The sequence below is a fragment of the Dermacentor variabilis genome, unplaced genomic scaffold, assembly GCF_050947875.1.
Source record: "Dermacentor variabilis isolate Ectoservices unplaced genomic scaffold, ASM5094787v1 scaffold_12, whole genome shotgun sequence".
Taxonomy (NCBI): Eukaryota; Metazoa; Arthropoda; class Arachnida; order Ixodida; family Ixodidae; genus Dermacentor; species Dermacentor variabilis.
Genome location: NW_027460280.1, coordinates 12,873,787 through 12,900,903, shown reverse-complemented (window position 1 = coordinate 12,900,903; position 27,117 = coordinate 12,873,787). Strand labels below are relative to the sequence as shown.

General features: G+C 46.6%; 1 protein-coding gene across 1 annotated transcript in view; it reads left to right on the top strand.

Annotated features, from left to right (window-relative positions):
* LOC142565934 (protein Skeletor, isoforms B/C-like) overlaps positions 1 to 27,117 on the top strand; it is a 325,890-nt gene that overhangs the window by 236,266 nt on the left and 62,507 nt on the right. The window contains exons 10-14 of the mRNA XM_075676557.1: positions 6 to 114; positions 13,188 to 13,353; positions 14,610 to 14,682; positions 14,937 to 15,117; positions 19,512 to 19,626. Coding sequence (XP_075532672.1) covers positions 6 to 114; positions 13,188 to 13,353; positions 14,610 to 14,682; positions 14,937 to 15,117; positions 19,512 to 19,626 — 644 coding nt within the window. The remainder of the gene's footprint in view (positions 1 to 5; positions 115 to 13,187; positions 13,354 to 14,609; positions 14,683 to 14,936; positions 15,118 to 19,511; positions 19,627 to 27,117) is intronic.

Sequence of the window (27,117 nt, the reverse complement as noted above, 5' to 3'; positions counted from 1 at the left end):
TTCAGTGCCAGACCTCTGATGGCGTATAACAAGAGAACCGTCGTGCTCAACCTGCCCGCAGGAAAGAAAATTACAGACTTTAAGTGGTTCAGCGTTTACTGCAGAAAAGCCAAGGTAAGACACACATGAATAACGAAGCAATAACATAAACATATCAGGACTCAAGTAACCAAACCAGAGAATGGGAAGTTAGGCTGTGAGATGACCTCGCAAGCAGGAACATCCCAACAACGTTCGTGCCTTCCGTGATTAGTGTTGTGACCACACACATTTTGGTTTCCTATTGCGGAGTCTCATATAATTATCCAAATCCCTCCGTATTGCATGCTGGGACTGCTATGAAGCTAGTATGACGGACGTTACTACTAATCTGTTGTAATCGAGTAGATAAATGGTGGTAAGACTCTACAGTGGTGGCGAGGATGAAAGCCTTAAACCATTGACCATGCGTAAGCACTAGTTACCACCGCATCATTGCCGCTGCTTCATCGCTGCAAGTTAGAATTCCACCTCGCCAAACTATCTCTATGCTGCCGTCCTTCCCGCTGCTGAGTGGCGCCCCAAGTATTTTTCGAGTGGGGGGGGGCAGCCTCCACCTGTATATATATATATATATATATATATATATATATATATATATATATTTATATATATTGATAGTGCGCGTTTAGATGCACTCAGCGTTTTATATTAGTCCACATGGACTCACAGCGGCCGAGCGGAGCCAGCGCGAGCACCAACAACAAAACCCCGTCTTTTGCTGGCGCCCGCATTTGCCACTACAATCACTCCCGGGCGAATAAGGAGCCATCCTGGCTGCCTATGCAACAGGGAGCATTGGTGGGTCGCAGTGCGGCTTCAGTCAGTCAACATGAATAGTTTCGCATCCGCGACGCCGTTGGTCCGTAGATGGCTGAATAGGCTCAGTGAGGTAGTTTACCGGGGCGTCTATCGTAAAACCCGGTAAGGGCCGTCATACTTTGAGCTGAACTTTGTAGAAAGGCCGGGAGTAGAGGAGGGAACGCGCACCCATACCAGCGTTCCAGATGAATACGATGGAAAGGACAAGCTTGCGTCACGACCATGTTTCTGGGTAGCCTGGTCTTCCTCGGTAAGTGAGCGTGCGATCTGACGACATTCTTCGGCATAAGTGGCGGCTTCAGACAGAGTCGTAGTTCGGAAGCGTCGGGGCGATACAAAAGAATCGTGTCCATAAACCAGGAAGGTTCGCGACCATAAAGAAGAAAGAAGGGAGAGGAATTCCTTGGTAGACTGAGTGGCGCTATTGTAAGCATACGTAATAGAGGGAAGGATGCTGTGATGTAAACAAACTTGCTGTTTCCGTTGGGCCCAGGATCCTTTTAATAACGACGCGGCAGACGGGAGCTTTTACATGAAACACAGACTTTATACAGACACGCTAACACGATACAGACGATTCACATACACGCGAACTAGAATTCGGAAGTCGTTTGTCTTTCTATATAAAGATGCGCCTAGTACTTATGCATCACGACTCGCCGGCGTGCGTCGTCGTTGCGGTGACCATGACGGTCGTCGTTGCGTAGGTCGTCACTGCGTCGTCTGACACCTGAAGGCAGCTGTTGTGTTGCTTTCGACGGCGACGTCTTACGCCATCATCATCACGCCGGACCTCGTCCCGACGTGGAAGCGCGCGACGTCGCCACGTGGAACAACAGGCCGGCAGAACACCAGGCCACTGTTGTAGCTGGACCGTAACGCCTGGCCTGTAACGCCTCGGCCACTAGAACGTCGGGCTCGGTCGGCAGACAGGTAGCTCAGGCGCCCCGCTGCCCAGGAGGAAACACTAGATCAGGCCGCTATAACAGCAGGCCGCTGGTGCACGGGAGAGCTCAGCCCCTAGCGTGATCTCCGACCAGGTCCGCACGGTAGCAGGACACCCGGTCAGCGAGCCTTGAACCGCCGTTCTGCGAGCTGCCGTTCGAGACTTCCGCTCGCTCTCAGGCTCTGCGTGCCGCTTCCTTGTTGGTGGTCTTCTTCCGCAATCACCATCACCGATTCTCTTCTTGTTGTTGCCAGAACACAATCATCATTCCAAGCTGGTCTTGTCACCGCCACACGCCACTATCCACATCAGCACTGATACGGTCCCAGTTAGTGTCTTGAGCGGAAACGTACATTGCGAGCATGTCGCCGAGAGTATGATTAAAGCGTTCAGTCATACCATTGGTTTGTGGATGATAGGCGCTTGTAGTTCTGTGGACAATGTTGCATTTGCGAAAGAGGACTTGTACAGCTTCGGAGAGTAATGAACGACCCTTAAATTATCGTCCAATATCCATAACTAGTATCCCTTGCAAAATAATGGAACACGTCATATACTCACACGTAATGAATTTCCTAGACAGTAATAACTTTTTTCATCCGTCGCAACATGGCTTCCGTAAAGGGCTGTCATGTAAGACTCAATTAGCTACATTTCTTCATGACCTACACTCAAATCTCGATACTAACACTGTGACCGATATAATTTTTCTTGACTTTGCAAAGGCATTTGATAAAGTAGCTCATCAACGCTTATTATTAAAACTTTCTCGCTTGAACTTCCACCCCAATGTCCTAGCATGGATAAAAGAATTTCTTAGTAACCGATCACAGTCCGTCAGTGTTAACAACCTCAGTGTTAACCTCAGAATTTCTTCCCGTAACATCAGGCGTACCCCAAGGTTCAGTCTTAGGTGCCCTCCTGTTCCTAATATACATTAACGATCTTCCATTGCATGTTTCCTCTCAGATTCGTATGTTTACTGATGATTGCGTTGTCTATCGAACTATCACTAATAGTAATGACTGCATTTATCTTCAATATGACCTGAACAATATTACAGCCTGGTGTGATCAATGGTTAATGGTAATAAACAATAATAAATGTAAATCTATGCCAATTTCCCGCAGCCGTAATCGGCATGACTTTTATCTACACAATTAATGACATCCCAATCGACACTGTAAACTCTATTAAGTGCCTAGGCATTACGATCACGCATGATTTAAACTGGTGCTCGCATATAACTAACATCATATCATCTGCTAACAAAACCTTGGGATTTCTGAAACGCAATCTCCGCAGCGCTCCTCAACAAGTAAAACTACTTGCATATAAAACACTGGTTAGGCCAAAACTCGAATACGCATTACCCATATGGCATCCTCGCCAGATTTGCCTCAGCAACGCATTAGAATCCATACAGAACCGCGCCGTAAGATACATTCACTCGACATACTCATATGCTATCAGCGTATCGCCATTAAAAGTAGAGTCTGGTTTGGACACACTAGCGCACCGTCGCCGTATCGCGAGCTTATCATTCTTCCATAAATTCTTCACCAGCTCGCTTCGCCACGCACCTTACATTGTACCACCTTCACACATATCGCTGCGGACAGGCCACCCACTAAATGTTGCTCGCCCTAGCGCGCGCACTGTCGCCTGCTCGTCAGCATTTTTTCATCGTACAGCTAAAGACTGGAACGGCGTTCCCCACCACGTCGCTGCCATCACCACCTCATCTGCCTTCGTGGATGAAGTAACGAGTATTCTGTCTTTAAAATAAGATAGTGGGCAACCTCCTGTATTTTTGTACCACCCACCCCTTATGTAATACCCCACAAGGAGTCATTAAGGCAATAAAATGAAAAAATGAAAGTTATCTACTCTGTTATTGAATAATTGGTTTTGTGTCATTATCCTTTCAATTCATCGCTAATGTTTATTGCTCCAATCTTGTCACTTATTCTCTCTATCGTTGCTTTGAGCTAGGACCTGCGCTTCGTGTTCCTTATAGGGAAACACAGGAAAACCACATCTCTGCGTTGAGCCTCCGCTTATTTCTTCTGACTCTCGGGGATCGCTCGTCTCCACAGGTGTTTCGCTGCTGTTGCGGGATTATTCGCTCTTCCACGGCGTTCCCGGGCGAACGCGCGCTCACGTTCGAGCCGTCCGCTGTTTCCGGAGCGGCTGCAGCTGACCGGCAAACGCACTCGGACTGTTCGGCGTCCATGGCGAGAATGGACGTACGACAGGCTCTCACCCCACTCCCTTCACCTGGCGCGCTGTGGCTGTGCATGCTGTCGCAGGGAGAAGAGTTGCGCATAGGTCCGCTTTATGTTCCAGCTCTGCAGTGAAGCCACTTCTCGTGCGCGCAGGAAGCAAATACCGCGCGCTGTTCCATTTGCTTTTTTATCTGCTGGTTGCGAGCGACATGCGGCAAATGTTGCCGCATGTAGCATGCGCATGCAGCGTGCGCTGACCTAGATGGCACTTTGTAATGCGGGCTACGCTCCAAGTATAGCCGGAGGGAGTGCAGGGGGCCGAAATGTTTAGTTTGTATGTACATATACGCATACACGCACATATACAAACACACGCACGAACGTAGTTACAAGGGGTAGGAACCCCTCGATCCCCCGAAATAAAATCCTGACTACGACCGTGGCTTGAAGAGCTCAAAAGTTCGAGTCCAAACGAGCATTACCTTGCAACAGAAATCGCTGCAATGTTTTTCAGTATGCATATGAAATTTTCCTACCGAGGTCGGAAGGCAAGCAATGTTTTAAAGGGTGCTAAAGAAAACTTCACACACGTATGGTGGACGATTATGTGAGCGCATTTTGACTGCCGAAACCAGACGAATAATGATCGTCGCCAAGAGACCTATCGTGCCTGCAATTATGTCAGTGACCGTTAACCGTGACCGTCATAACTAACCGTCGTTCACAGAAGCTGCACGTTTTCGATATATGCGCTGCAGACACGTAGATTTTAACGTATCTCAAGTGTTCACACGCGCACATCTTATGCGGAGCTTATTTTTACGATTCACCCATACCGCAAACTAAGCTGCTGCTTCGTAGCAGCAAATCTGCAAGTGCAAAAAGATTCATGATGCACGAGCTTCTAGATCAAATTCATTTCGTGCAAGGGAATGGATGAGCAATGGCTGGTGGCAGCAGGGGATAAGTTCTGGTTATTGGAGCCTTGGGGGGCAGAATTCAAAGCCACTTGAAAGGCAACAAGCTATTAAAAGTAACAACAGGTTATTTTTATCGCGCTAATCACATAAGATGGCAAACTTGCAAATTAATTATTCACACATTGCAGACTCTAATATGACAAAGCAGTTTTCTTTATCTATTTGTACTACTCAGGTTAATTTACTGTAACACAGCGCATATTAAGCATACAGGCAGAATTTTACATTCCTCATATCGGCCAATTCAACAAGGAAGACATTGCGGGCGCTTAACGCTACCTCATAAGCGGGAGCGCGCGACGTTTTCGCTTCCTACTTAAAACGAAAACAATCAACATGCAGATTACAACGCCGACAATAAATAAAACAAACATACAGAGGGGAGAAACACCAGGGTGCAACGAGTAAGTTGTATCTGCTAGTAGTTACTTTGTTTTGAACACACTGTTCGAGACCCGCATTGTCAGAACAATCGTTCAAGCAACACATGGAATGGTGCGAGTTGGTAGGTTAACATTCTTGGCGCTTACGCATGTGCAGCGCGGAGTTCACGCATTGTCCCACGTCAGTGTCGGGCTGCACATGTACGACAAAAAACGTATAAGTGAACAACCTCTCATGCCAGGCGTACGGGCCTCGGCGTTAAAAGGAGTGTTACTCGGGATAAATGTTGCCTTAGTGTAAACAAGGCACCTCGCACATCCTGGTCCCTTTCGGAGCCGGCCGGTTTCGGCCCATACGCAGTAGCCTTCCGTGTGGCTTGAGCAGTTTCTGTGCGCTGCACCCCGTCATACTGGAATACAAGTGTCAATATGATGCACCTCGTATCACTTCACCAAAGTCCTTGACTTAATATCGTCCAATATCGTACCTGCGACCCGCAGGCGATGAATGCAACGCACGCTCGACGGTCCGCTGATTGCAAAGTCGATGGCGCTGACCGAAACGAGGAGTCGGCGTCGCGCCGTAAATTTGGCTTCGCAGCGACGCAATTGTACATTTGACGTCATTTTGCACCACGTGATAGCGCTCGGTGAATAGCGGTGCGAGCGGTACCGGAAAAGTTATGCGCAACTGTGCTCCCTGCGGGATCATATACAGGAACACTAGGCTCGCTCAGAGCAGTGCAACCCCTCGCGGACGCGAAAGTCGTAGCGCATCAGAAAGAGGACAAAACCAACAAGCCCAACGTGTAACTTTAGTCAATCCTCGCGGACGGATGGATATTATGAGCGTTCCCTTTGGAACGGGGCGGTGGGTTGCGGCACCAAGCTCTTGCTACTATACTGTCTAATATCCTACCTAGGTTAAACAATGGAAAAAGAAAAAAAAACACTATGAACTATCACGTCCAAATTTTCTGATCCCCTATTGCGAACTGTGCTTTTGTACGTCTCCGTCTTTTGTCGTTTCCCTACTTTTCTTCCACCAATCCTCCAGTCGCCTCTTACTTCAGTCCAGTCGCCTCTAATGGTCGCTGTGGTGTGGGCGCCATCTGTCGACCGAGTGGAGGACCTTCTCCTGGCGTGACGTACGCGTGCTGACAACAGCAGCCACGCTCAACGGACATTGCGAACCCCTACACAGCTCCGCTGTTAAGAGCAAGGCTGATATTGTGTTTTCAAAGCCAGTTATGTTAGACGGCCCCTACAAACAAGGAATTACGCCAGTGGCGGAAGGTACAGCTTGTTTTGGATCACCCGGTGATCCTCCGCCGGCGTGCAAGGCGCGTCCCGCAGGCGGCTCGCACCGCCAAGCCCTTGACTGCGTCGTCTGCTACAGCGCGTGGCGACGAGGCCCGAAAGACAATCCTCGCTGCCTAACCAAGGAATAAGTAATGAAAAATCATAATTAGCTCGGCGCTATTCTGAAAGACAGCTTGGCCTCAGCTATCTTGTTAGATTTTCCAGTGTGCAGCCGACAGCGCACGCTTTCGAAAGTGGAGGGCCTACTTGGCCTACTTCTCATAGTGGGGGCTAAGTGCCCTCTTCCCCGGTAGATACACCTATGGCACTGCTGCATCTGCAGGACCTCGCTAGCGAGTGTTCAGGTAAAGAGATTTGACGACTTCCTGCTCGTATTCAGCATCAGAGATCAAGCGTGATCCAAAGGAATGCTACTTCACTATGCTGACGACCGTGTCTGCTACATTTACGAAGCACTACCGGCACCTGATGCGACCGATGCCTCAATCACCGGCGCAACGTCTTACAACACGGCGGTTGCGCAACTGACCAAATACTTGGACTCGCAGTCGAAGTACGAATAGCACCGCTAACTATTTTGCCAGGAATTAACACTAGTAGTGTAACCATAGATGCCTATCACATACGAGTGCGACAAGTCGCTTTGTTTGCCAATGTCGATGTTGAACTAAAATCACATTCCATGCGAACGTGTACGTTTACTAAAAAGGCTTTGCAAACCTGACATGACGCTGGCAGAGCTGCTAAAACCACTGAAAGCGATGGCCAACAAGCCAGAAATTGCAGTGTGCGCTCGGCACCCTCATCAGACTCCTTTGAAGCGGAGCTTTCCTCTTCCTTCCCACTGCTGCTGCTGTCCGGTACACCGCGTCGGGGGGTGGTATGTCAGGAGCGAGTCAGAGAGGGAAGGCGACGCGAGAAATTCATTTTTAACCCAACGCGTTGTATGTGCACAATGCCCTCTGGAGCTTGTTGGCCGTCGCGACCTTTGCCTCTTGACGGCTGTAATTATCCGTTACTCCCGTCAGCAGCATTGCATAAACTGCAGCGCTTCCCTTTCTACTAATGTGCGAGTCCAGAGGGGACGCAGATGGAACTGTAGAGAGGAGGGAGGAGGAGAGGCAGTTCCCATACAATGGATGAGGGGAGGTGACGCGAGAAGGAAACTCTACTACTATAGGACAGTGGTTGCGGGGAAACTGGATAAGCTTAAGTTCAAGGTACGGTACAGTACGTTGCTACTATTACTGAAAAATAAACACCATGCAAATATGTCAAGTGGACAAACTACGCAGGGCGTGCAGAAGCAGAGCCGCAATAATTAAGGCTTACCGCATGGCCGACACGGCACCACAGAAGCGGTCGACCGTCAAATCAACACTTCTGTGCCCGCCGTGATAGCTTTGCGGCTATGGCATTGCTCGAGGTCGCGGATTTGATCCGAAACGGGGCAGCCGCATTTCGACGGGGGGCGAAACAGAAAATGCACGTGCACTTAGATATTGGAACACATTAAAGAACATCGCGGTTTCAAAATTAATCCGGAGTCTGCCACTATGGCGCGCCGCATAATCCGATTGTGGTTTTGGCACGTACAGCGCCATAATCCAAGTGTAATACTTCTGGCGCGCTGGGATGTGCCATGTGAGGCAACGACTGTGCTCAACCCTCTCTAGCCCATACCTGGCCCTTGCACCACTAAACAACACACATCCATCCATCCAACCCTCTCTAGCTTATGAAATAAGGCGCACAAGAATGCCTCAAGCAAACACCTCTCCCTGTGTGCTTTGCGTACTACGCAGACAAACAGCAGTGGTGCACGCAAGGTAATGCTTAACATCAACTCACCCCTCTTGTGTTAGACTAAATGTTCATGAAATGAAGCTGTCAACATCACCACTAATTATCGTCAATCAAACATCCAGCAGGGAAAGCTTCGCCCACGTCGATTCCCACAGTGCGTGCGATCTGCATATTTTTTTCTTTGTTTCGCTGTCATACATAGTCAAGTCAGCTATGACATCGTCTCGTCGCGAATACATATCACAGTCATCTTTCATCCGCTCAGCGTTTACAAAATCGGGCTATTCGGATTATTTTCACTGTTCTCGCAACGGCAGCGCCACCAACAACATCGTGCTGCAAAGTAACTATTTAGTTTTAGTCGAATTGTGTTATTGTGTAAGCAAATTAAAATTCAACTTTCCAGTAATTTCATTGATTGTGAGCTTTTAAGAAATATCAACTTACCAGGTTTGCTTCCAATAAGTTCTGGTTAAGGTTCCTACTAATTATGGTAAATCATCTTCAGCCTTCTGTGAGATCACCATTATGGTATCATTTACCTATATCTCGAAAATCCAATGTTACTTTAATTCAAGAATTCAGTAAAAGATTACTTGTTAAATCCTTGATGTTCGTAAGTCTTCAATTCTTGCTCTGGATTTCTATCACTTCTATTGTTTGCACTGCAACTAATTTTTCTATTACTTATGTGTAACCTTAAACAAGGATCCCGTTGTAGCCTCGCACTTTGGAGTCCTCGTCTGTATATTTAATAGGCTATGATTAAGCTGAAATGTAATATTAATAAATTGATTGATTGATTGATTGATTGATTGATTGATTGATTGATTGATTGATAACTGCCATGATGCAACCCTCCATGTCGACTCATGCCGAACACCCCAGGGAAAGATGAAACGAACAACCGCTTGGCGCATGGCCAGCACGCAAGGCAACGTGTGTCGCATATACCCGCACTCGTCCTCTCTTGTGGAAGAAGGACGCACTTTCAGCAAGTTTGGCAAAGTAAATCATTTCGCGCGGAACCGTCGGGTTGTAGCAGAGTTATGGCAGCAGAGTCATCGACTCTGCTGCCACGATGAAATACCATCTTTTTTCATTCTGCGCAACACGGTTTTCGAAAAGGCTTCTCATGCGAAACACAGCTGGCCATTTTTATTCATGATTTGCAGGCTAATCTTGACTCTAACGTACAGACCGATGCTATTTTTCTAGACTATGCAAAAGCGTTTGACAAGGTTCCTCACAAACGCCTACTACTAAAACTTTCATATTTGAACCTTCCCTCTAATATCTTTAAATGGATAGAAGAATTCTTGACTAACCGCTCACAGTACGTCACCGTTAACAACCACAACTCCAGTCCTATCCCAATAACGTCAGGTGTCCCGCAAGGGTCTGTCCTCGGTCCGCTTCTGTTTCTAATATATATTAACGATTTACCAACGCTTGTCTCTAGTAATATTCGAATGTTCGCCGATGATTGTGTAATTTATCGCAAGGTTAATAACGCTTCTGACCAAACATCTCTTCAAGACGACATTAACCGCATTCAGGAATGGTGTGCCAATTGGTTAATGGAACTTAACCCTCAAAAATGCAATATCTTGTCCTTCACGCGTCGCCGTAACCCACTTCATTTCCCATACGTCATAGCTAACGTCCCTGTACAACCGGTTCTATCATAGAAGTACTTAGGCATTACCTTTTGTGGCGACTTGTCCTGGAGTACACACGTTACGAACATCATTTCATCCGCTAATAAAACACTTCGATTTTTAAGACGTCATCTCCGCCAAGCCCCTAAACATGTGAAATTATTAGCGTACAAATCCCTTGTCAGACTAAAATTAGAATGTGCCTCACCCATTTGGAACCCGCACCAAGCTTACCTTGTAAATGCACTCGAATCAGTCAAAAACAGAGCAGCCAGATTCATCCATTCATCATATTCTTACGACATCAGTGTGTCAGCTTTGAAAGCTGAATCCGACCTATTGCCCTTATCACTTCGTCGCCGCATTGCCAACCTTTTCATAAATTTTTCCATAGTTCACTAGGTCGCGCACCCTACATCGTCCCTCCGGCCCGCATGTCTCATCGCACTCGTCATCCGCTTCAAGTTTCCCGACCTCGTGCCCGAACTACCACTTTTGCCGCATCATTTTTCTCCCGTACTGCAGCAGACTGGAACGACCTACCCAACGACATCGCTGCCATCACGTGCTCATCCAACTTTGCCAATAATGTTACCAGTCATGTTTCGTTGTGTTAACACTCGCTCACCAAAATATATGTACCCACCCCTTATGTAATACCCCTCGTGGGTCTTTAAGGTAATAAAATGAAATGAAATGAAATGAAGACGCACTCGGCAGCCACACTAGAAATCCTTGACTTACCTGAATGTGGCTCCACACAACCATTGCCAATCCTAGGTGAATTCCCTGCGGCGCTGACATATTAAGACCACAGAATCCGGACAACCATCTACCTTGCCAAGAAAGGTGAGCGCTCTCAGGGAACACTTGTCAACTTTGAAGCAGCAACTGCACTAAGAGTGTTACATACTGTGCGTTCTCTGTGTGATGCTAACCCCTTGACTGAATTACATAACTCGATGGTGGCATCGGGGAGATCAGAGGAACTCAAGTGTGCCTCACGTCAACCTTAACATGCCTCCCGTGGCACAGAAACCCTGCCGCGTACCATTCCACCTCTAATCTTTGTTGGTGTCGGACATGACCAGTAGAAGGGGCCACACGATGGGTTTTCCCAATCGTACCCGTCCTCAGATCCAAAACCAGGTAGGCACACTCCAAAAATAAAGGGAGCGAAAGGAAGAACCATCAATTTCCTTCCTTTAGGCCGGTGAGTTCCTCCTTCAGACGACGACGTTGGTGATGATTTATTCGCATTCCCTTCAAGCACTTAAAACCCCTAATTAAAATAAAAAGTAGCGCCATCTTTTGAAGATTGCCGCCGTCCCTCCCATTGGCCGAACGCCGTCACGTGCTCTCGCGCGCTTTTGTCTTGCTTGTTGTTTGCTTCCGCCGCCATCGCGGTGATCAACATTGCGCGTACGCAGGCGCCACGCTTCGCGCCTCCTTTGTGCTTTTGTAGCGTAGTTCCGCGTTCGCGATGCCGCGTTACTGTGCCTTCGGGTGCAGCACAAGGGAATGAGACGGCAAGCGACTATTCCGTATTCCATCTGGCAAGCGAGGCGCGGCGCGGAGGATGGTCTGGCTTCAAAGAATAAGCCGGGCTGATTTCAAGCCAACGCAGTGGTCCCGCCTCTGTGATGTAAGCGAGCGATTCATCGCTCATCGCTAATCTCGTATGCTGCCACTTGTATGCGGCTTCGTTAGTTTTTCGCTCTTCTGCGTTCGCGCTACCTGCAGCTTTCGTGCCCCACGTCAATCAAGCCGTCTTCAACCGCAGGTGCTTTTTGCCGACTCAGTCATACATTCCATGGCGTTGTCTTCCGTGTCATACATTCCGTGGCTCCTATCTCAATACATGTAAAACGAGAACTCGTTTTTCTCGGCAACCACTGCACGAAATTTGAGTTCTTTTGTATTCAAAGGAAAAACTTAAACTCTGGTGGCTGTTGGTTTCGTATTTTTGATTCAGGTCGTGAATTTTTTATTAAAATGTGGCAGAAATTGAGAATTTTCAGAAAACCAAAGTATCAAGTTTACAACCCTGTAACTCGGCAATGGAATATCATATCAGAATTATGTTCATTTCTTCTAATATTGCATCTAAGGACTTAGCAACCTCACGAATTCACGTAAGATACAAATGGACTCATCGAATTTCGTCCGCTTTGAATGACCTAATAGATGCCGTTTACAGAACTCTGATAGCTATTCTTGATGCAGAGCTATTAATTTGTAAACTTCGTGCTCCTGTATTCTTTCTTTCAAACTTTCAAAATTTTGAAAATCTTTTTAAGAGAGCTCAGACCTTAAATCACAATTCCACTTGCAACTATCACTAGAATTTAACTTTCTCTCTCAAATGCAACCCATTTCATTAAAATCGGTCCAGGGGTTATCTCAGAAAAACGTTTCTGCGTTTTACATGTATTTGAATAGGCCGCATTGGAGTTGGGCCCTAGCTAAAGCTTCCTCTTAACTTTGTCCGTTGAGCGTAACACCAATCGAAATCCATATCACTGTCAATGCGTCGACCTTTGCGCGAAACTGCCTTATCTTCCCCGGAACCTCGCGTCACTTACTAAATCCACATAAAGTTTATTTTCCTCAACTGACGCCAATACGGGATATAGTCCCGTGTGACCAGGCCATCTATGCTTTCAACTATCGACGTCGCATTCCGTGTCCGCCGAAAATCAGTCTGCATGCAGAAATCTTGAGAATATTCGCAATAATTTCCTACGTTTGTTACTCGTCGCAAACAAAAAGACGAATACTCGTTATTTGTTTTCGGCGAAGCAAACATTTGCTTTTGCACACCCTCCTTGATTGCATATCGTTTTTCTGCATAGCACTGCGTACCAACTTGGATTAGCGGCTCGCAAATTAAGATGAAATCGCGTAGACAGACGTTGTCAGCGGCTGACTTTTGCTGCGTAGATCAAGCGCCAAAGTAAATGTTGTGTGCGTGCATACACTGAGCCTGTGCTTCGCAGACCAGCTTCGCTCACGTGGACATCCCGAGGGACGTGGACTACCCGCGACCAGCCCCCGTCGCGCTCAACATCAGCGGCGCACACAGCACGCGCGCCGATGCGGTCGTCGTCGAGGATAAGAAGACGCTGCTGCTCGAGAATTTCAGCTACGATGGCTCAGCGCCAGGTATGGATTCTAGAGCTCTTATTGGATAGCTTGAAGCTTGTTCACGAGGACCGAAACTGCAGGAACAACTCGAGCAAGTATTTGTTGCACGGCATAAGTGTCGTCAAACAGCGCGAAAGTCAACATTATCAGGAAATGGGGATCCCACAAAGTACAGAAATGTCTCATAAAAGGCCACTGGTACTGACCTCTAAAACATTTTTCATTCTGGAAAGAGTATACAAAGAATATACTATGGAGTGTCATTTTACAAACAAAGGGAAACCGAAAATAGAGGAGAATTCAGAAATATTGTAAGCCATGTAACAGACTAAAATTACAAATAATGGTGCTCGTCGCGCGACAGCGTCACTGATGTCATGCTGATTAACTTGCATTGTTTAAGCTTTGATCGTACATGATCCGCAACATGCCCGCTATGCACTTTTAAACTGAATCTCGGTGTCCGATTTAATTGTCTTGTGACATCAAGCTGCACGCTGCGTATAACCCCTCTAAATGAAGAAAACACCAGCATTGGCCACCCTGGTTAAGCGAAACATTCGAGAGCGCACCATCACCCCCCGCAGAAACTTATAGGCTCAGTACAGTTGTGCAGGGTCAAAACGTTTTCTAATGCTTGGCACTATAGAAAAAGATTGTTTCCAGCGAGTCTTCCAGCTTGGACCGCTTCGCTGTAGACTTGCAATACAGACCTTGCAGTGTTTTTTGAGAAATGGAGAACATCAAAAAGTTAACTTTGTTTAGGATGCCTTTTATCTCGTTGTTATTTGGGTATGTATTTTTTTTTTTTTTTGTAATCGCGAATATTACTTGTTTCTTGTGGTTCACTGTTATTAGTATTGGAGAGCGCTTGGACGGTGAAGAGCTCTTCCGTGCATTTGTTTTTGTAAGCAGCTTCACATGTGATGCCAGTTTTCTTTTTGTGAGAATTTATCTCACGTTAAGTTCATCCAAAAGGACTCCTGGGGGGCGGGGGAGTATTCTGTACGTGTCTACCTAGTGGACACGTCCATTTTGTCTGCTGCTGAACAGCTGATTGGCTGGGGGCGCCGGCCTCGTTCTGATGCGTACCCCAGCCCAGCCAATCAGAACTTCAGCAGCAGACGAAATAGGCATGTCCACTAAGTGGGCACTTACAGGATATCCCCCCTGGTGCAAAAGCTTGCCGCACGATCAAGACGAAACCTGGCTCATTTCGAGCTGACCCACCAGAAGTGTAGTAGCACTCACAGCGTTGCGCGTTTCTCTACCAGATGCATTCTTCCTCGTCGGAAAGGGAGAGCGGCCGAGACCCGATGGCACCAAGATCCCCGACGAGAATGGAAGGTACGAATTGCATTGGATTATTTCGTAGTCGAGAAAAGCAATGAAGCACCTTTCATTGAGCAGATCAGGCAGCAGTTGTGCCACAAAACATCGCGTGAATATTTGTGCAAACGTAGACACGTACTTTATGTTCAGTTATGGGCAACTCGTGCTTGTTATATTGGAGTATTTGAACTGCAATTGCGGCTAGCAACGCCGTGTAATTTCTTAGAGCATTGTCGATGTCATATTTCCGTCGATTTTTTGTTTTTCAGAGTGCGAAAGCTTAAGGGCTACGTGAACGCCAATGTGCGCCTTACTCTGCCTGGAAACCTGACGGTCGACGACATAGATTGGTTCTCTGTCTACTGTATCACTTACACCGAGGTCTTCATCATGGCTGAGATTCCCAAAGAGCTCAACGTTCCTCCCAGCATAGGAATGCTCATGAAGGAGGTGAGTGAGCAGGCTTGCGCGCTGCGAAACACCGCATTGGGCCATTGATTGTCTACAGCGTTCCCACTAAACGCTTGGTCACGCGCCACAGCAGAAACACGTGAGCACTGCTTGTAAACAAACACGGTGGGCTTCGATTGCGCAGACGAGGAAACGGCTAACGCCACTAGATGCGCATTTTATAGCGCAGCTCTTAATGGCCCGTTCCTTCGGCAAGCGTCCGCGTCGGCGGCGGTGGCGCAGCCAAGCGAACGAGCACAAGAGCCAAAGATGAAAGTGCGAACATGGAGCGGCAGATGAAAGACGTGAGCCGCGAATGGCGGAGACCAATAAGAGCGGCCCCTTCAGTGGTCTGCGCGCGGGAAGCTGGTTTCATGTGGACAAGCCCAACCGCTCGATGCGTACTCGTATCTGGTCTCAGCGGGACCGTCTGTTTCGTACTATCGTCTGCTCGCGTCAGCTCTCGCTTGCGCTTGTTTGGTTTGCTTGGTTTAGTTTTGGCGTTTGCTTCGATTGTCATGGTTTGCGGTTGTTTTCTAATCTGATTTTATGCGCGACGCCAATCGTGTACTACTTCGTGGAAGCCAAGCGGCACCAGCGATTACACTGGAACCTTCGACGAGTCATGCATGAAAGTCGACGTGCTTGGCTCGCAGATCAGATTTTTGACGATTGCCGACTGTGCTACGTGTCTCTCTCAAATTCTTTGCCTCAATATATCACGAAATGAAAACACGTAGAGAGCTGCGCTCAAATTTTTCATTAGAGAGTATCGTAACCATCGGCGAAGTTTTTCGCATCTGGAAGCACAGACGCAATGCAAAATATGCCAAACTACCGTAAAGATGCGCATCAAGCTCCTGTCAAAACAGAACGGAGGTTGCGGCGTCCGCGAGATTGCGCTCCCTGCGAAGAGGTCCCTAACGCGTGTGAAGTTCATGCGCACCGTTACGCAGTTTACTCGCTCCAGTACCTGGTTTTAAAGCGATAGCGTTAAGGAGCCCATGTCGCAGAAAACCCCGCGTCAGACGTAGCATCGGCGAAAAGATTCTCGAACCACACATACCAAGGCCGTTTATGTGAACCAAAGAATTCAATGAACTAATTGAATTTCTCAAGCTATGATACGCTGAAAAATTGTGAACTACGACTTACGCACAACCTACAGACATGATAGCTCTCGGAATGTAATTTCAATATACGAGAAAACGTAATTCTCTTAGGCGAAAACTCAAACCCATTTTCCAGCGTTCCTACAGTGCCCAGACTCCTGGAGACGGCGTCTGCCATTTCCACACGCCGGCGCGTAAATATCTCAGAGTCCAAGGAGCAGAGTGCCCGCTTCCTTGAAACACTTCCAGATGGCGCTCGCCTCCGCCGCATTGGAGACATACAGGACGTTTAAGCAAGAAATAGCCAAAGAAAATATTTACAATAACTCTAAGGGAAGCTCATTGTTGTTTGAAGCCAGGACAGGTGTACTGCGGACTAAAACGTACCGAGCCAGATACCAGGAGATAGATTTGGTCTGCGAGGCGTGTGGAGAGGAGGAGGAAACGGCTGAACACCTGATACTTGCTTGTAAACAACTTCACCCTGCAGTTGAATCTAACAGGGAACTATTCAAAGCTTTGGGTTTTAAAGACAGTGAAAGTAGAATAGACTTTGAACAGGTAGAAATAACTAAACGGAGACTATCTGATTGGTGGATAATATCAACGCAAAAGTAAAGGAGTAAATACATAGGTATGCATGCATACAGAACCATTAAAGGCTAGGTGGCGCGCGCCGCCGCCGCCCGATTCAAAGGGTTGAGCCTCAATCATCCATCCATCCATCGCGAGCACCAGCTCTTGCTATAATAGCAAGAGCTTGGCGGCGCAACCCGTTCCAAAGGGGACGCTCATAACATCGATCCATCGCGGCCCGTGCAAGATGCCGCGTTTCGCATAGAGTTTCTCACTATAACACCTAGAGGGTAATCTGGCGCCACCGTCTATGGGAGTTTCTTAAGGGGGCACCGTGCCGTCATGGGAATGCCGGTATATGTGTCTGCGAGGCTCGTGTTGGCTGGTGTTGTAAGAAGCTTCGTCTAAAACGTGGATATGGCTACGCAAATAACGCGTTCTCAAAGTAAAATCTTCATAAAATGTTTCCATTCACGCATATTACATCTTTACTCACCCACCATGCATGACCAAGCGAAGAAAAGCAAGAACAGACGACCAACTGTTTCAAAGCGAGCGCGAACCTTGTCGTCTGTCCTCCAACTTTAGCGGCCCGCTGATACTTTTTACGTAACATGTAGTCGTACACACAATAACAAGTTCTCATAGTGAAACAAAACATGTTTTGGCGTAATAATAAAGCTAAAACAGCTTTTCATGTGCTGTTCTAGTAGAATATGAATCATTGTGACAGACGGAACGGTACTTGCCAAGCGCGTCTTCAAGGTCTCTACGAGAACGATGCCAATCCGAATCCACAATATACCGGCATTCCCATGCATACCACAGCGCAGCAGCGCCAGATTTCCCTCTAGGTAATGTAGTGAGAAACTCTATGGCGTTTCGACCAGAAATCCCGCCTTCGTGCATAGCGTTCGCCACGAGGGTTTCCCGGCAAACATTGCGGTTACGTAAGCTGCAGTTGCCAGGAAGCGTGAGAAGCAGTCAGGGATCCTTGAATGCTATTGCCTTCCACGCTTGTCCTCCAAAATTTTTTATGCTGTACTACAGGGAAGCATCGTCAGGGCAATTGCTTTTTAAATGCGTAAGCATTTCTATGGCTACATAGCGAAAAAAAAACCTGTCCGTCCGTCTGTCCGTCCGTCCGTCCGCCTGTCACGTAAGACAAATCGCTATAAAAATTATTGTATAAAGCAGACTAAATTCGAAAGGAAAAACGTTGCGGTGCTCAATAAGCAGTCAGTGAGTTCATAAAGATGATAAGAAGTGATGAGCGGTTAGATAGGTCTTATTACGATTGCTAATGGTTCGACGCGGATGGATAAGGTGTTAAAGAGCAATAAGGGCATATGATGGTATACGATCAATTATGATAAGATTAATCAACAGCGATAAGGGTTTATAAGGGTCGGGTCATGCCGGATAAAGACAGATAAGGATTGATAAGGATCGGACCGATTGCGATAAGTTTGATACCGACCGATAAGTGTTGATAAAGCTCAGATCGAGTCCAATAAGTTTGATAACAGCCGATAAAGGCTGATAATGGTCGGATATATTCCGATAAAGTTATTAACGACCGGTTTATTCTGGTCGGATCAAGTTTCATAACATTGATAATGCACCGGGCTACGTGGAGATGAGCAATTGGGACAATGCTTATGCATACTGAGAAAACTCCCAGATTAGTTTATGCATGATTTTTTTACTTTGTACACCAATGAAGTAGTCAATATAAATCCATCTGCCTAATGCCGTGTGTTTTTTTATACCTTGCAGAATTTTAAAAAAATCGCGTCAGGCAGATGGCATAACTCTAATCGTTGAGCTGGAATGCTCAAACAGGCAGGCATTACCTGCACGAGAAACAAAAATGCATATTCGACTGAATAAGAAAAAGCTATATAATTAACATTTTAATTACATACTTTACGGCCCATATAGCAATTTACGTTTTGCAGCCGGTGAGCTCTCCCTCGGAGCAAATGTTCAGGATGACACCAGTTTCGAGATATTCATTTTCAAAGTGTGCGATGAAATACATCAGCGTTCCAGTAACTCGTGGGTGAATGCACAAAACGGTGGTTTATCAAAAAAAGTTAGTAGTGGACCAGTACTGCATTTTTACAGCAGATTTCACGGCGCATAACTCGAAACCCGTGCGATCCTTTTTTTTCATTTCCAAATGAATATGACTTGCAAATGCACCGGCTGTACTTGGTAAATTCCAATAGGTGTCGTAAAATAAATAATTAAAATATTAAATAACTATTTCCGCTAAAAATTCGGCTATGCATTTTGATTTCTCGCGCACTTAATGTCCAGCTCAAGGACTGCACTCACGCTGTCTGCCACAGGCGATTTCTAAAAATTCTGTGTGCTCTAAAGTCACGCCGTGTATCACTTAGGCAGAGAATTCCAGCTTGCTTTTCTCCCGGCCTAAAGACATGAATAGACTAGTGAAGCCAATTAAACATTAAGGGAACTTGAAAGCTGAGCGGCTAAACATCTGCATGCTAAAATTATTACTAGCAATAGAAAGCAATTCTGTTCCCTCACAAGAGGTTTGAATATGCACTTGTTGCTATTAGAACTCAGCTTATTGAACGTAGCTTTGTTAATGGCACAAAGCTAATTAAAACAATGAAAAAGAATGTTATTGCACCGCGGGTACACAGCGGGTAGTGTATGTTGGCTTCAATGCAGGCGCAGCAAAGACCGGCTGATTTCAGCAACTGCGAGGCCATTATCTCCAACCGAATACAAGTGGGCTGGCGCCTGGAGACGGACACCATCACATTCCACGTGCGAGCGCAAACGAGTGAGTTGCTAGGTTGATGTGCTTCGTTGTCAGTGCTGGACACGTTCGGTGGCAAGATTGCGTAGGATTGTGGAAAATGTGTGTCGAAAGCCGGTCGCGTGGTATATCTATTTGGACGTTTACATCAACAGTGTGATTTCAAGCTCCCAGGCAACAATTTTGCGCATTTTCTCGACCCATAAGAGTATGTTATGATGTTTCCGGAGGATACGATTTATATTAGGAGTTGATGCACAATACCTGAGGATAAGGTCAGTCCGTGAATCTGCGCGAGCTGGTTTGCGGCTGATGAGCCCATGACAATCCAGGTTGTCTGCTTTTTGAATCGCGTCGCATATAACAGAGGGGACGATAACGATGGCGTAGTAAGTCGTCACGGCGATGTTCGCAGTTGGATGCTTATCAGTCGGTTTTCTGTAAACTGCTGTGACAACCTTGTTGTTGTGCACGCTTACACCAGAAAGGTGATTGCGGAGTCCGAACATGGATGGGAGAATGAGAGGTTGCATTGAATTGAGAAATGAACTGGAATAACTTCCTCGCCGTGGGACCATATTTGGAATACGTCGTCAGTGAACCTTTCGGAACGCGCGGCTCTCAAGATACTCTGATTCCAGTAGGCCTATGAACGTGCTGGCGTGTAGCTATATATATATATATATATATATATATATCGATTTCACCGCTGAATCGCCAACAAATTTTTTCGTTACCTCTCCTTCCGCTGCTGATGCTATCGCTGTCTTGCACGCCGCGTCGACAGGCGGCTCAGAGCGTGCAGATGCACAGCGGAAGAGGGGAAAGACGACGTGAGAAACCCGGCCTCCTTTCTGTCGCGTTGAACGTGCACAATTCTCTCTGCAGCTTTCTAGGCGTCGCTACAATACCCCTTGACAACTGTAACTATCCCTGACCGCCCGCAAAAGCGTTGCAGAAGCGGCAGCGCTTATTTTTCTACTAACGTGCAACGGTGCAGAGGGGAGAGAGGCGGTTCGGAGAGGAGGCAAAGAATGGAGAATAAGCAACATAGGCACAAAACGACTGAAAAATAGCTTAACCGTTCTTCGCTCGCCGTTCCCATACATGGGGGGAGGGTGGGCGAAGGAAAAGTTGACTTGAGAAGGCAAGAAAACGCTCCTTGTAGACCCGACTGTGGTTGCGGACAAACTGAATAAATTTAAGGTACGGTACAGTACGTTTCAGTTATTTCTCAAAAATAAACGTAATGTGAATTTGTCAAGCGGAATACTGACAGAGGGCGTGCGGACGCAAAGCCGCACGGAAGACGACGCCACGGAAGCGGCTGCGCGTCCGGTGCGCACGGCTGCGCCCGCCGCGTGTGTGGCGCTGCTCGAGGTCGCGGCATTTCCACGCGGCGAAGAACCCTCGTGTGCTTCGATTTAGGCGCAAGAAGCCCAGACGGTCAAAACGGAGTGTGCCTCTACGGCGTTCCTGAGAATCCAACTGTGTTTTGGCACGTACAGTCCCTTATTACAATTAGGGTTGAACGCCAGGATGCGATGTGCCGTGGAAAGCAATGACAATGCTCAACCTTCTCATAGGCTCTAAACAATGGCGCACAGCAACGGCTCAAGCAAACACTGCTATCTGTGTGTTCCGTGCAGTACGCATATATACAGCAGTGGTGAAGGAAAAGTAACATTTAACATCAACTCACCATTTTCGTATTGGAATAAGCGCTAAAGAACACAAACGATTGCCGCCAACGTTCATCCATTCATTTATTAATACTGTTAGCCCATACTTAGGGCCGTTACAAGGCGGAAAATATTTGTTACAATGCTGAAAATGCTTTGGCAATCACAGCCTTGTAGACATGCAAAAATAAAATTAATGGGCACAACCTGCGACTCGCAACAAATTACAATTGCGGTAGTGGAAGCACACACAGAAACATCAATATTTCCGAGTAGTTGTAATTCTCTACAAACCAACTGTCGTGGTTAATTTGGCATCACCGCTAAATATCGTCAATTAAAGTAAACAGTACAGGAAGCTTCGCTTACATCGATTGCCACAGTGAGTGGAATCCGTATATTTGTATTATGATATCCACAAGCCAAGTTGTATGCCATGTGGGACTTTCTTTGTGTAAATGTTTCGGTGTTTGCGCACTTTCCATTTTTGTGCAGACACTCCTAGTTGCTCACTCGCCCTACTGACCCTGTGGGTGATGTTGCGCTAATAAATAAAAAAACACACATAAAGGCCACTGTGAACACTGTTAACCGCAGTATCTGCTTTTAAATCAACCTATTATATGGTCTGGTGCTGTGAATCTTCGCTAGGACTGCCTTGTTCATATGGTGGCGTTATGCGTAGGCAGGCGAGCAGGCAGTTTCCGCTACTTCCCGCGTAATTATCGTTACTTGAAATCTTTCAAAATTGTATTTCAAGAATGTACCATCAGCATAATTTGAACAGCAAATAACGGATCACGCTTAATTGCCGGGACTTGTCTGTAGCCGGTTTCTAAGCACAAAAATTCCGGCAGACCCCATCTCACGCTGAATGTCGACGTTAATGCAACCAGCATTGAAGCAGTGCAGTGGCACCAGGCATTGCCAACATACGAAACGTGTTTCCCGACCGGCTCGTCTCTGGATGGATGTTATGAGCGTCCCCTTTGGACGCTCATAACTTTATTCATAACTTTAACATAATTTTTATTCTTCTATGAATTTCCTTCTCGTGATCAGGGTTCCCTGTGATTAATTCGCTGTGACCTAGGTAAACGTACCCCTTCAGACTCTAGAGGCTAACTGGTAATCCTGCACTCTTGTTCCCTTGCCGGGCTATTCATCATTATCTTTGTCTTCTGCACATTAATCTTCAACCCCACTCTTGCACTCTCTCTGTTAAGGTCCTCAATCATTTGTTGTCACTGGTCTGCAGTGTTGCTGAATAGAACAATGTCATCGGCGAACCGAAGGTTGCTGAGGTATTCGCCGTCGATCCTTACTCCTAAACGTTCCCAGTTTAATATCTTGAATACTTCTTCCAAGCACGCAGTGAATAGCATTGGAGATATTGTGTCACCCTGTCTGACCCCATTTTTATAGGTACATTCCTACTTTTCTTGTGTAGAATTAAGGCGGCTGTGAAACCTCTAGATATTTTCCAGGGTATTTACTTAAGCGATCTGTACTCCTTGATTACGCAATCCATCTATGACTGCTGGTATCTCAACTGAATCAGATGGTTTTTCATAATCTATGAAAGCCATATGGACAGGCTTATTCTACTCTGCGGATTTCTCGACAACATGATTAATGACAAGGATGTAGAGTATCCATTCTAGAATATCCCTTCCTGAAGACAGCCTGCTCCCTTGGTTGACTAAAGTCCAGTGTGGCCCATATTCTATTGAAGGTTATTTTGGTGAATATTTTACATAATACTGGGAGTAAACTAATGGGCCTATAATTTTTCAGTTCTTTAACGTCTCCCTGTTTGTGGATTAGTATAATATTTGCATTCTTCCACTTTTCTGGGACCCTTGCAGCCGATAGACACTTCGTACAGAGATCCGCCAGTTTTTCTAGCAATACGTCTGCTCCATCTTTGATTAAATCGACTTATTCCATCTTCTCCTGCCGCTTTTCTCCTTTTCATATCTTCAAAGGCCCTTCTGACTTCATATCTACTTATAGGAGAAGTTTCTGTATCCTGTTCATTATTGTTTCTAATGCAGTACTCCTGGGTACTGCACAGGTCATTATAGAATTATTCTGCTTCTTTTACTATATCTTCAAGATTGCTGACGATAGTACCCTGCTTATCTTTCAGTGCATACATCTTGGTTTGTCCTATGCCAAGTTTTCTTCTCACTGATTTCAGGCTGCGTACATTTTTTACGGCTTCTTCAGCCTTTCTCACGTTATAATTTCGAATATTACTTATTTTCGTATTGTTGATAAGTTTTGACAGTTTCGGGAATTCTATCTTATAGCTTGAGTTTTACATTTCCATTCTTTGTCGTTTCTTTATTAGGTCCTTTGTTACTTGGGAGAGCTTGCCTACTGGTTGCGTTGGTGCCTTGCCTCGCTCTTCAATTGCTGCCTCTGAAGCCAGACTAGTTACGGTTTCATTCATTACCTCTATAACATAATAATCGTCTCTCTGTCCTAAGGCTGCATATTTGTTTGTAAGTACCAGCCTGAATTTGTCTGCTTTTACCCTCACTGCCTCTAAATTGACCTGTTTCTTCTTGACCAATTTTACTCTTTCTCTCTTCAAATTGAGGTGTCGTAGCCCTCGCTAACCTATGACCAGTGCACTTTACCCTACCTATCAATTCTACATTCTGCACTATGTGGAAGTCGGCAGAAAGTGTGAAATCAATTTTATTTCTTGTTTCACCATGGGGCTTTTCCAGGTCCACTTTCTGTTGCCACGTCTCCTGTAAAAGGTGTTCATTATTCTCAGCTTATTCCTTTCTGCGAATTCCTTTCTGCATTGAAGTCACCCATTACTACTGTATACTGAGTTTTCACTTTTCTTATCGCTAATTCAACATCTTCATAAAATTGATCTACTTCCTCATCGTCGTGACTGGATGTTGGAGTGTAGGCTTGTACTACTTTTAATCTTTACCTCTTATGAAGTTTGATTACAACTTCTGCTGCACTGCAAAGAGTCCTGCTAAGCTAGCCTCACTCGACAGAGTTCGTCTGTTAAAGGTTGACAGGATCAATGTGCATTGGTGGCCTGTCTGTACCCAGAGATTCTTAGCACCCTCTGCTGCGTTAGAGGTCTGACCGCCGCCTTGCTCAGGCGCTCCACAGCTGCTGGGGACTGCGGACCGTGGGTTAATTGTAGATATCATCGGGGAGGTTGTGGCCGAATACTGCACCAGGGAGGCCAATTCCTGTTCTGGTGAGGGAGTGTCTTTTTTCAAGCGTAGTGGGCCTTCCCAATTTGGTTGTACCCGGATTAGTATAGCCCCACTCGCTCTCGGCATCTTTCGCCGGTGTCTGGCGTCACTCGAAGCCTGGAAATGTAGTGCACTGGAGAATGTCAAATTCATATACACCGTCCTAAAAAAGAAACCGGAGGGGGGGGGGCAGGATTTGAACTTCCGACTACCGCAACCGAGCATTCGACATAGCTCAGTAAGATAATCCCGCAGGTGGCTAGGCTATCTTGTCGCCGTAAAGTACGGCCCAGAGGGCCCTACATGCCTAAGAGATCCGCTGATTTGTCCACCCTTTGCGGTTTGCACGATATAGTGTCAATTCTCCGTGGTCCTAACCTCTTGTTTCCCGAATCTCACGCATAGAGTCTTGAACGCACCCATGTACATGCTATATTTTCGCTGAATTTGAACAGCATTTAACGCTTGTGTAAAAATTAAAAAAGGAATAGTTTTCAGCGCTTACGGAGAGCGCTTACTGTTGCGGCTTAGCGTGGAGTTATTACAGTGAATCCACCAAGCATATCAACTTGTCTGTCAAGTTGTAGACAATGAAGGAAAAATGTTTATTAGCTTAGATACACGATTCTAGTACGGAAGCCCACTCCATGCAGGAGCACGATAAACTTCGAGTTCAAAGCAGGACCCACTCTCCTCACTGCTTGAAAAGTCTCCGCTTTAACCCTATCGTCTTCCCTAGGCGAGTAGACTGGGGAAACTGAGCACTGTTCGGCAGCAAATCACAATCTTCGACTCCGTTGTGATACCACGCCCATGCTCGCAACGCTCCGCAGTGGCTCCGCAATGGCTCCGCAGTGGCTCCGCAATGACTCCACAGTGCTTTTCCGAAGCCCGATGGTTAGGAATATGTGGCAAGAAAGCAACCTGCGACTCTCAGGTCGTCGTCGTTGTTCCCCTCCTTGTCATCCTTCGCTCAGATTGCTAGGTAATGGTCAGATGATGGCGTTTTGTGGGACCCGTCAAGGCTCGGTGTCCATGCTGCGTTGAACTCTGGATGGACACTGATGGATTGGTCGTGGTTTGATTCGTGGCAAACGTCTGATTCACTGTGACTCCTAGGTCGTCATCGTCGTTCCCGTCCTTTTTATCCTTCGATCAGGCTGCCAGGTAATGGTGGAGTGATGGCCTTTTGTGGGACCCGTCAAGAGTCGGTGTCCACGCTACGTTTACCTCTGGACAGGCGCTGATGCATGGGTGGTTGTTTACCTTGTAGCAAACGTCCAATTAACGCATTTGTGGTGTTGAGACGTAACAGCTCCCTAGAGGGCACGTAACAACTTCCAGCGTATAACCAAAATTTTCTATTCGGCCTGGTTAGGGGCCCTTTCAACGTAAGGGCGTGGAGACACACACGTGCCAAGTGGTACTGTTCCAGCAATAGCCTCTAGTGAGAGGTGCAGCAGTCTCCTGGGTTGATGACCTGATATGTGCTAACATCATGTAAAAAGCTTAAGACTGAGTTAATGCAAATTCACGCTTAAACTCCACTGCAGTTGTCCAAATATGCGCAAGCGCCGCGCCACCTTCCCATCTCCACGCAGCCCGGTGTCATTATCAATCTAATCAAACTTAACCTAGCCAGCACAAACACCCACCAACCCCCATCTGTCATCAACCTTAACGGGCTTGATCCGACCTTTATCGGTTGTTATCAACCTTATCGTATTCGAAACGACACGTCCACTTATCAACCTTATCGGCCATGATACGACCTTTACCAACTATTATCGGTCCTTATCAACGTTATGGGAATTGCTCCGATCATTAATTATAGGCCCGTATCGATGTTTATCAACTTATTGACTGCTTATCTGCGCGACGCGAAGCGCAAGAGCCCTCAGATATCGATGACAGTTCGGTCGGTGAAGGAACGCCCCAACGGAAGGCACATCCCGCGACCACCGAAACGCATCGGGGATGTGGCGTGTTTGGCGTTAAGCTTTCGCCAAGTGGGAATTTTCCTGATGTCTACAATCCTCCAAGTCGGCTCTACATGTGGTCCTAGAGATGGCCTTTGTTCAATCATCACCATATTTTTCAAGAAAGCCTTCATAGAACCTGTTCTGCATTAGCATTTCTTTTGTACCGCCGGTATGACGCATTCATACTGACATCTGTACTTCTTTACGCATTTAGCATTTACGCCACTATTTCGGACCCTACAAGATCATCTGACGCATTGGGGCACTCGACTATGATAGCGTATCAGGCGGCATCTCGCTATCACAGCGGCACCTCTCAGGACCTGAAATAGTCCATGTTGTGCGACTTAAGTAGTTCTACGAGCGCTAACGAACTATGGGACTTAGCATAGCTGAACTTTGGGCTTTCTTTTTTTGGACTGTGTTACTTGGGACTTTGTTGTTTTCTGTTACTCTCCTTTAGTAAGCGTCCTTTTGTATCTCGCTCTCCTGTTATGTTCGTAGCATCGCGACGATTCCTTTTGAGAGGGGGGGGGGCATTGACACGTGTACTTGTTTATCATTTTCTGGTGACCGCATTTCACCGTCCAACAAATTTTATCGCTTAGCGCG